This window comes from Globicephala melas, chromosome 4, assembly GCF_963455315.2.
Source record: "Globicephala melas chromosome 4, mGloMel1.2, whole genome shotgun sequence".
Taxonomy (NCBI): Eukaryota; Metazoa; Chordata; class Mammalia; order Artiodactyla; family Delphinidae; genus Globicephala; species Globicephala melas.
In genome coordinates, this window is record NC_083317.1 from 80619200 (window position 1) to 80630622 (window position 11423).

General features: G+C 41.4%; 1 protein-coding gene across 1 annotated transcript; it reads left to right on the forward strand.

The window, feature by feature from the left end:
* The first annotated feature begins 28 nt into the window (after nt 1-28).
* On the forward strand, nt 29-6935 carry CRYGS (crystallin gamma S). Its single transcript, XM_030861305.3, has 3 exons — nt 29-1227; nt 5845-6087; nt 6484-6935. Exons 1-3 carry the CDS (start codon nt 1207-1209, stop codon nt 6754-6756), a joined length of 537 nt encoding a protein of 178 aa, XP_030717165.2. The 5' UTR covers nt 29-1206; the 3' UTR covers nt 6757-6935.
* The last annotated feature ends 4488 nt before the right edge of the window (nt 6936-11423 follow it).

Below are 11423 nucleotides of genomic sequence, written 5' to 3' on the forward strand. Positions count from 1 at the left end.
TTATAAAAATATTTGCTGGAGGCTTTGTTAAGGGGAAAGATGAGGAAGTTGGGCTTTTGAGAAGAATATATTTGACCAGGAAAATTAAAATGGAGAACAGTTGATTTGTTGTTTCTTTGAGTTTCAGTAAGATGTAATCTCATTCCTAAAATCAGAGGTATATGAAGCACCAAAAACTGTTCCCTACACAGGTTCCAGTATGATATCATGCAGAGCAATGCCACCTAGCAGGTGGCAAGCTGGGCTTAGCTAAACTTTTGCAAATTCAGGATTTCCACAGTAACTTTCTGTCTCTCGGGCTACACATTGTAGCACCCTTTCTTGTGGCCTGGATCTTTTGGGTGTATGTGTGTGTTTTGAAAAAATTTCACACTTAAAGAACAGTGGCAGGAATGTAAATTCCCACATGCCTTTTGTCTAGATTCACCAACTGTTAACATTTTGCCACTTTCACTTTACCAACCCTCTGTATAGTGTTACTATTTTATTTTTGCTCAACAATTTAAGGGTAGGTTGAAGACATCTGGGACCTTAACTCCTAAATATATTAGCATGTATTTCCTAAAACCAGACATTCTCTTACATAGTCATAGTACATATGATTAAATTCAGGAAGTTTAACAATGGCACAATAGTAGTACCTAATATATAGACTGTATTAAAATTTTCTAATTATCCCCCAAATATCACTTGTGTTGACTTTTTTTCCAAACACAAGATCATGCATTGCCTTTAGTTGTCATGTCAGTTTTATTGCTTTGGAACATGTTTCACTTCTGTTCAGAATTAGAGGGTGGTTTTTTTGACTCATCTCCTGCAAGTTCTTTTGCAGAAAAAAAGACATGGGGGATTTCAAGGTGGCTACTTGCTAGAAAACCAAATTGCCCAAGTAAGAGGAACTTTTCTGTTTTCAATTTTGAAAAATTTGGCTGGGTTTTGGTGTCTTGAGTCAGCAAAGTCTATAATGCAGCAAGGCTTGGTAAGCATTAAAGAGGGTACTGAAGCTTTCCTTTATTTCATAATCCTGATTGTTTTTCTAGAAACCATCAATAGCCTCTAAATGACTGACTCAATTTTTGGATCCTATTCTCTTGACTAAGCAAATGTTTGATTTGAAACCAACCCAGTATAAATGTCTCTGTGCCTCTAACTCTCTGTAGCTATTCCTGGATTTCAGCACTGGGGAAACCAATCTATGCACCAAAAATGTCTAAAGCTGGAACCAAGGTAAGTACATGGTCATGCTGATTTCTAGCCTACCCACTTTTTCACCTAATGGTACATTGAAAGAAACATGGAGAAAAGCTTTTGCTTCTTCACCTGGAGGTGAGTATGATAGTGGATAGAAGGCTGGGATTGATTGAAGAAAAGATTAAGGAATGCTTATTTTATTTTCTATTCTAACAGAATTACCAAATAATTTATTAAGGGTTTATCTTCATGTGTGGTACTTACTATGTTGAATACTGTACAGGTATGTAATGTGTAAATATCGTCATGATTTCTGCCTTCCAGCAACTAATCTCTGTATTTCCACAGGAATAAGACATGCAGATAAGAGGATTATATGGAGTAGAGAACTTTCAGTGTTCAATTAAAAATCTGTCTTTTGAAATTTAGCATCAACCATTAATATTCTAAATGGCCAAAACGGATGGACCAATCAAGTGAATTAAATCCTACATATCCCCTTCATTCAGCAGCTACTCTTATCCCTTTTCCCCCAAAAATTGTTTACTTACGTTAGGAAAATTGCCTCTAAAATATGTGATTCATGATTATTGGACTGGAAATTGATTCTCTTTGGGAATGAGGGAATATACCTTCATTCTCTTTCTAGTTCTTCACTGACTGTAGGTCTAAAGCAAAGCCTCTGGTGCCTGATTTTTCCACCTAATGTTTTACTGTGTAAATGTTCAAGCCCATTGAATCTTAAAAGAATAAGTAAGAGATGGTAAATGAATACTTGTATGTCCCTTACTTATATTCTCCAATTGTTTACATTTTGCCATATCTGGCTTCTCTCTGTGTCTCTTTCTCTTTTTACTAAACCATTTGGAAATAAATAGCAGACTTCATTATACTTTTGCCTTAAGTTTTTAGGCATGTATATCCTAAAATCAAGGGCATTCCCTGTATAAACATCATATCATTATCAGGTCCTCCAAATTGATCAGAATATAATACCTAATATTTAGACTATATTCACATTTCCTCCAGTTGCTCCCAAAAATGTGCTTCATGGCTGGCTTTTCCCCTGATGTGGGATCCAGTCAAGGGTCATGAATTTCATTTGGTTGTCAAGTTTCATTAGCCTCTTTTTTTTAGCCCCTTTAATATAGAGCAATCCCCCTAGTTTTTGTTGTTGTGAGACACTGACATTTTTCAAAGTCCAAACCCAGGTGTCTTATAAAAAGTCCTGACATCTGGACTTGTCTAATTGTTTTCTCATGTTTAGATTCATACTAACCACCTTGGCACAAAAACTACATAGGCAATGTCAGGCACTTTGCATTGCATTTTTTCAGGAGGCACCTGTTAACTTGTTGCATAACTGGTGAGCGCCTGATTTTTTTTCCCGTTTGGAAAATAGAACTAATAGTCGTATTTGCATCCAGAAGGTTTTGGGAGAAAAATGAGACAGTGTCTTTAGTGCTCTGAGGTTTTTGAAAAATATGCCATGAAAATCCCACTAAAAAGCATCTGAAGTCCTTAGAGGGCTATCCACGTGCCTGGAGGGAAGGTTGTTACAGAACAGCCCCACTTTCAATGATTTCCAGTGTAGGGATAATGTACTCTTTTATTTCTTGTAGCTGGTCTGTTCACTTAGTAAAAACTTTTGCTTGCTAAGCCAAAGGAGATAGTAATAGCAATTTATCTTTTACTTTTTTATTTCTTCTCCCTTTCTCATTGTCTTGCTAGCAGTTTGATCAGAGGAGTTATGGGCTGGGCAAAAGCAATGCATTTTAATAAGTTTGTTCTTGTTACCTGTGGAATAGTCAAGACATTTTCCCCTCTGCTATATTGGATTAGTAGGCTATTTTTCAAAAAATTAACTTGACAATTAGAGTAATTTTGTAATAACTTCTAGGAAAACCTCCTGCACATTTCTTAGCCTTCTCTACAAAACTTTTTGTCCAAGAGTCCCAACCTCTCAGCTGACCGTGAAGTGGATTTCATGGTCTTCTACAAATGGAAATTGAGTAAAGGTGCAACATTCTCTGGGCCCTGAAACCTGGAAGGTCTGCTACTGAAAGAAGAGCTTGGCCCTGGAGCTCAGTAATGGTTCTGTGGCAATGCTAGTGCTTTGTTTCAGCCTTGGGATGGTTGGCTGGTCTGCTGGAAGGGTGGACAGCAAGGAAAAAATCATGTATATTTCCACTTTTCATATACTGAAGTCAGTCAGGTAAGTGTGCAGAGGGTAGTAAGTGTGAGAAACAATGAAGGAAGAAAGATGATATTAATTTCCCATGGCATATCCCTTGCAGAGCCTCTTCTTTGGTGAATAGTTGGCCAAAAACCAAAGGTAAATTTAATTAAGTTTAGAATCTATCCATTCTTAGAGAGTTTACCTTGATTTTCTTGAAGATCTTGCCACAGGTTTTGGGAAAAGCCTCTGAGATTCAGGATTGGTCTTGTTCCATTGCTAAGAGTAAATGGTATATTTTGAACAGAGTTAGCTGTGCAGGTAGGAAGACAACAGAGGGAGATGAAGTGACATAAAATGAACAACAGATTACTAACCAGGAGTCTGCACTGTTGTCCACTGGTTTGCCTGCAACCAACTTGTAACTAGCTAATGACCTTAGGCCAGTCATTTAACTTCTTTATCTGTAACAGTTGTAGCGAAAGCTTATTGGAAATCCTGAGGCAGCTATTAAAATTGCTCTATTGGCACTGTGCCATCAGACCCTCAGAACAACCCTCTACAGTGCATAGTGTTACCCAGATTTAACTAGTGGCGCTGCGATTTTGTTTTCTCACCTGTACCACGTACCTAAATCTGTGCTGTGCTAAAATGGGAAAGGGAGCGGGAAGAGATCGAGATGACTGTGGGAAGGGAAGAAAGGAGGTGAAGTAGGTGATTTAGGGGCAGGAAGGGTAAGGAGCCTTTTAGGGAACAGGAAAGGGAAGAGTCGAGAAATGGGAAGGGCAGGAAGGAGAAAGTTTACAGTGGAAGGAAAAGCTATTAGTAGGTTGCTATGTAGAAAGGCTCACCTGCGTAAAAAAGAATGAGGCCCAGCTGCGAACTATTTTTAGTGTCTTCCTTCATTCCCTGCATCTAATTAGTCACCAAATCCTCATTTCTTGTGACTGTCCTCATGGTCATTCACATTGCAGTTGCCTTTGGTTGGTCCTCAGCATCTCTCACCTCCGCCCATAGCAATCAGCTATTTCTAGGTACCAACCATTACATTACATTTCCCACATCATCACCAGAGGGATTCTAGCATGGCTCTTGTGTCACTTCTGGCTTTATTTCCTAACACTTCACCACAGGCTCAGTCTGCACCAGGCTTAATGAACTACTTGTCCCTATAGTGGGCCATGTCCTTCCACTCCTTTATTCCAGTAAACGAGCTGTTCTTTTTGCTCTGCCTCTGGAAAACCCCCTACTTATCCTTCAAACCTTGCCTCAAAGATCCTGTCCTCAAAAATCTTCTCCAGACTCTAACTGGCTCTGTCTGCTTCTTTCATCTGAAATGGCTGACAGGGTTTTTCTCCTTCTAAACGTATAAAGCAAATTAGCCACAAGGTGGCGGCACAACACCAGGGAATTAACTGCTCAAATCAATGACACCTGTGATTTCAGTTTAAATTATAAACTGGCATTGATCTTGGATGTGGAATTACAGAACAAGAAGGGACAGACTGTGTGGTCCATTTGGTTTTCTAGTGGTTTTCAGAAACTGCATCATGAATCCCTGGGACTTCCTGGGAACTCTGTTGCCTGTTTCAAACAGAAAAGTTTTATTTTATAGCCAGGGCTTCAAATCTAGTCCAGTCCTTTCATTTGACAGATGGGAAGCTGGAGCCCTGAGAGGTGGCTTGACTAAAATAGTAGGGCTGATTGTAGAGATGCAGCTCTAGAGCCCAGGCGTAGTATTTCCCGTTCCTCAGGGCTGCATATTTCCCAGTGCCATCACAGGCTTCAGAGGTTTACCCCAAAGATTGTGATGCAACTTGGTAAGAGTTTGAAGCAAAGGACATTCTTGCCTTGTCATTTTGTTACTTTGCAACTACTTTGTTGGCAACAAAATAGTAATACAGAACATATGATATATTTTCATGTCTGTATGTTCTATATCCATCTAAAATAAGCTCTAATGCTAAGGTCTGTGTTTTCTTTTTCTCTATATATCTCTTCCATATCACCTAGAATGGATTTCTGTATTTGGAACTCACTCATCTTCATCTAGCATTTGTTGAGGGTTTGTCAAGTGCAGGGTATAGGGGTCCACAGCTGAAATAAGGCTTGGTCCTTGCCCTTGGAAGAAGTCTAGTAGGTGTCGGTGGGAGAGACAGATAGAAAAGTGGAAAATTTATTACATAAGTACAGTGAGAAAGAAGCCATGAGCTTGAGTCTGAAAATGCTGGCTGACAGTAGAGCATTCTTTTGTTTTGCTTCGTTTTAAGGCCTCAGAAAGTGCTCATTCCTGTTGTTAACTAAAGTTGTCTGCCAGAAGGCAAATGTTGTGAGGTATGGTAGAACTAGATATTTGCTCCTCAAAATGGAGGAGAAAGGAATTCCTAAAGTGGGGAAAGTGTTCTTAATTTTCATTTTTCTATCAACACAGCCACTTAACCCCTCAGTTTTTCCACTTTGTTTGCCCTGTGCTCCAGATTACTTTCTTTGAAGACAAAAACTTTCAAGGCCGCCACTATGACAGCGATTGCGACTGTGCAGATTTCCACATGTACTTGAGTCGCTGCAACTCCATTAGAGTGGAAGGAGGCACCTGGGCTGTGTATGAAAGGCCCAACTTTGCTGGGTACATGTACATCCTACCCCGGGGCGACTACTCTGAGTACCAGCACTGGATGGGCCTCAATGACCGTCTCAGCTCCTGCAGGGCTGTCCACCTGGTGAGTCTGCAGAGGATGCGCGTGCTCCCTCTCTTTCTGTCTCTTACCCCCTACCCCGCCATTTTGCTTTTACGTGAAAGAGTTTTCTTAAGATTTTCCCACCTCTTAATGGGTGGTTGTCTCTTGTTGGCTGCTGAGGCTTCAATAAAATCTTAGGTCAGTTCATCACAAGACTACGTGACTTATTTCCATAGTACTTTCTCTACCTCTTGTATATTTTAAGGAATTGTTTTTCTTATTGAACGTCAGCTGTTTCAGTCAGTGCACAGTGGGGATGGGCGTTCAGATCATCTCACGTTCAAGATGGTGGGTCCCAAACCTCACTGTTCTCTGAGTTCCTGGCCTGCTGTTGATTTTGCTAATGTTTGCTGTTCATTTCCCCCTTTGTTTCTTTAGTCTAGTGGAGGCCAGTATAAGATTCAGATCTTTGAGAAAGGGGATTTTAATGGTCAGATGTATGAAACCACTGAAGACTGCCCTTCCATCATGGAGCAGTTTCACATGCGAGAGGTCCACTCCTGTAAGGTGCTGGAGGGCGCGTGGATCTTCTACGAGCTGCCCAACTACCGTGGCAGGCAGTACCTCCTGGACAAGAAGGAGTACCGGAAGCCCATCGACTGGGGCGCAGCTTCCCCAGCTGTCCAGTCTTTCCGCCGCATTGTGGAGTGATGATACGGATGCAGCCATAAGCTTCTTCCTGGGGCCAAATGCTGGCTGGCCTTGTCGTCCAAATAAGCATCATAAATAAAAACAATTGGCATGCATTCCACTGTTTACTATAATGCCTCTCCTTAAACACTTGTAGGCACCAGTAAAGTAGTGCCCACCACAGCAGGCAGTTACACAAAGCAACTCATCCTTCAGGTTATATCTTTGTGCCAGACGAAATGGGACTGGATTAAAAGGTTAGAAAATCGTACTGCCATGTGGTGGTTCTTGTTGCTTAAGGTCTGTATTAATGGTGCACTAGGAGGATGCGGAATTCGCGTCTCCTCACAACTAGGGCACCTATCAGGCACCGGTTGGGGGCCACGGACACCGAAGGGGATGGGAGGAACCCCCAGTAACCGGGTAGGATGTGGGGCAGAGTGAGGGGGGAGGAGTAGTGGAGGCAGGACGGGACTGGCACCGCTGAGGGGCAGCTGGGGGAGAGAAAAGGATCCCACGCCCAATGGGGGAAATTGCGGGACCACTGGGAGGGCAGAGTATCAAAAGGGAGCGTGGCCAGGTTTCCCCTGTCCACTTGGGCCCCCAGGAACCTGTTGAGATTCCAGGCCTGATCCTCTGCCCACCTAGGCCCCCTCCAGCCGTGCGGGTCCTGAGGGAGTGGGAGGGAGGGAAAGGGGAGCAAAGGTAAGGCCGGACCTCCAGGACCAGCACCCCTGAGGGGCGGCTGGGGTAGGGGAGGAGTTCCTACACCCAGCGGGACCCACCCACGGTTAGGGGGCCAGCGGGACAGGGGAGACCCTGGGAGAGATGGTGGGGGAGGGGCACGGAGGAACGTAAGGGAACAGGGCCAGCGCTTTCCCTGTCCACTTAGGCACCAGGAAGCCTGTTGGGCTCCTGGGCCTAATCCTCTGTCCTCAGAGCCTCCCTCCTGCTGTGCAGAACCCAAGCCCCACGCCTCACCCCCACCCAGGGCCCCACCTCTACACGGTCCCCCTCCAACGCACGGGGCCTAAACCCCACCCACACACCCTCACTCAGCGCCCTACCTCCAAACTCTGTAACTCCACATTCCAGAGGCCCTTCTTTCCACGTGCAGCCTCTCCCTTTCTGCGCAGGTCCTGAGCAGAGGCCCCGCCCCACCTTGGCTGTGCCCCGAAGGCCTTTTCCAGCTGAGCCTAAGGTCCTGAGCCTAGACCCCGCCCACGCTCAAACGTCACCACCCCACCTGTCTAGGTCCTGCCCCACCCTAAACCCCACCCCTGCCTAAGTTCCACCACCCCCACCACCACCCCCCCCCCCCGTCTAAACTCCACCCCGATAGCCAAGGGTTGTTTTTTTTTCTTTTTTTCCTCTTTTAGTTTGGGGTTCTGTTTTGCCTTGTTGACTCATTGCTGTTGATTCACTTATATTTTGATTTTTTCTAATCTTTTATTTTTCTAATTTTATTTTATTCTTTATACTTTGTTATTGTTCTGCTCCTTTTGGCTTGTTTCCCCCCCTCCTTTTTTTTTCTTTTTTCTGTTGTGGTTTTATTCTACCTTGTTTCAATTATAGTTTTATTTTTCCTAATATATTTTTTATCTTTCTAATTTTATATTGTTTTTTATTCTCTGTTATTGTACTGCTCCTTTTTTTCTTTTTCTTTCTTTTTTTATTTTGCCACGCCATGCAGCTTGTAGGGTTGGGCCTGAGCTCCTGTGGTGGGAGCTCCAAGTCCAAACCACTGGACTAACAGAGAACCTCAGACTCCAGGGAATATTAATCAGAGTGAGGTCTCCCAGAGGTCCTCGCCTCGGCACCAAGACCTGGCTCTATCCAACTGCCTGCAAACTCCAGTGCTGGACGCCTCAGGCCAAACAACAAGTAAGACAGGAATACAGCCCCACTCACACACACACACACACACACACACACACACACACAAAATGAAACGACAAAAAATTATGTTACAGATGAAGGAGCAAGGTAAAAATCTACAAGACCAAATAAATGAAGATGAAATAGGCAAACTACCTGAATAGGAATTCAGAGTAATGATAGTAAAGATGATCCAAAATCTCAGAAACAGAATGGAGAAAATACAAGAAACATTTAACAAGAATCTAGAAGAACTAAAGAGCAAACAAACAGTGATGAACAACACAGTAACCGAAATTAAATACTCTAGAAGGAATCAGTGGCAGAATAACTGAGGCAGAAGAACGGATAAGTGAGCTGGAAGATAAACTGGTGGAAATAACTGCCAGGGAGCAGAATAAAGAAAAAAGAATGAAAAGACTTGAAGACAGTCTCAGAGACCTCTGGGACAACATTAAACGCACCAACATTCGAATTATAGGGATCCCAGAAGAAGAAGAGAAAAAGAAAGGCTTTGAGAAAATATTTGAAGAGATTATAGTCGAAAACTTCCCTAACATGGAAAAGGAAATAGTCAATCAAGTTCAGGAAGCGCAGAGAGTCCCATACAGGATAAACCCAAAGAGAAACATGCTGAGACATATTAATCAAACTATCAAAACTTAAATACAAAGAAAAAATATTAAAAGCAGCAAGGGAAAAGCAACAAATAACATACAAGGGAATCCCCATAAGATTAACAGCTGTTCTTTCAGAAGAAACTCTGCAAGCCAGAAGGGTGTAGCAGGATATATTTAAAGTGATGAAAGGGAAAAACCTACAACCAAGATTACTCTACCCAGCAAGGATCTCATTGAGATTCGATGGAGAAATCAAAAGTTTTACAGACAAGCAAAAGCTACGAGAATTCAGCACCACCAAACCAGCTTTACAACAAATGCTAAAGGAACTTCTCTAAGCAGGAAACAGAAGAGAAGAAAAAGACCCACAAAAACAAACCCAAATCAATTAAGGAAATGGTAATAGGAACATACATATCGATAATCATCTTGAATGTAAATGGATTAAATGCTCCAACCAAAAGACACAGACTGGCTGAATGGATACAAAAACAAGACCCTTATATATGCTATCTACAAGAAACCCACTTCAGACCGAAGGACACATACAGAATGAAACTGAGGGGATGGAATAAAATATTCCATGCAAATGGAAATCAAAAGAAAGCTGGAGTAGCAATTCTCATATCAGACAAAATAGACTTTAAAATAAAGGCTGTTACAAGAGATGAGGAAGGACACTACATAATGATCAAGGGATCAATCCAAGAAGAAAACATAACAATTATAAATATTTATGCACCCAACATAGGAGCACCTCAATACATAAGGCAAATGCTAACAGCCATAATAGGAGAAATTGACAGTAACACAATAATAGTGGGGAACATTTACACCAATAGACAGATCATCCAGACAGAAAATAAATAAGGAAACAGAAGCTTTAAAAGACACAATAGGCCAGATAGACCTAATTGATATCTTTAGGACATTCCACCCAAAAGTGGAAGAATACACTTTCTTCTCAAGTGCATACAGAATGTTCTCCAGAATAGATCACATCTTGGGTCACAAATCAAACCTTGGAAAATTTAAGAAAATTGAAATCTTATCAAGCATCTTTTCCAACCACAAAGCTATGAGATTAGAAATCAATTACAGGAAAGAAAAACAGTAAAAAACACAAATACATAGAGGCTAAACAGTGTACTGCTAAATAACCAAGAGGTCACTGAAGAAGTCAAAGAGGAAATCAAAAATACCTAGAAACAAATGACAACAAAAACATGGCGATCTAAAACCTATGTGACACAGCAAAAGCAGTTCTAAGAGGGAAGTTCATAGCAATTCAAGCTCATCTCAAGAAACAAGAAAAATCTCAAGTAAACAATCTAACCTTATACCTAAAGGAACTAGAAAAAGAAGAACAAAGAAAACCCAAAATTAGTAGAAGGAAAGAAATCATAAAGATCAGAGCAGAAACAAATGAAATAGAAACAAAGAAAACAATAGCAAAGATCAATAAAACTAAAACCTGGTTCTTCGAGAAGATAAACAAAATTGATAAACCTTTAGCCAGACTCATCAATAAAAAAAGGGAGAGGACTCAAATCAATATAATTAGAACTGAAAAAGGAGAGATTACAAGTGACACCACAGAAATACAAAAGATCCTAAGAGACTACTACTAGCAACTCTATGCCAATAAAATGGACAACCTGGAAGAAATGGACAAATTCTTGGAAAAGTACAACCTTCCCAGATTGAACCAGGAAGAATTAGAAAATATAAACAGACCAATCACAAGCACTAAAATTGAGACTGTGATTAAAAATCTTCCAACAAACAAAAGCCCAGAATGAGATGGCTTCACAGGTGAATTCTATCAAACATTTAGAGAAGAGCTAACACCTATCCTTCTCAAACTCTTCCAAAATATAGCAGAGGGAGGAACACTCCCAAACTCATTCTATGAGACCACCATCACCCTGATACCAGAACCAGACAAAGATGTCACAAAGAAAGAAAACTACAGGCCAATATCACTGATGAACATAGATGCAAAAATCCCCAACAAACTACTAGCAACCAGAATCCAACAGCACATTAAAAGGATCATACACCATGATCAAGTGGGGTATATCCCAGGAATGCAAGGATTCTTTAATATATGCAAATCAATCAACGTGATACACCATATTAACAAATGGAAGGAGAAAAAACATATGATCATCTCAATCGATGCAGAGA

Coding starts and splice junctions, on each gene's coding strand:
- CRYGS (XM_030861305.3), top strand. CDS start 1,207: ATGTCTAAAGCTGGAACCAAG. Junction 1,228..5,844: donor TGTCTAAAGCTGGAACCAAG/GTAAGTACATGG, acceptor CCTGTGCTCCAG/ATTACTTTCTTTGAAGACAA. Junction 6,088..6,483: donor CCTGCAGGGCTGTCCACCTG/GTGAGTCTGCAG, acceptor TTGTTTCTTTAG/TCTAGTGGAGGCCAGTATAA.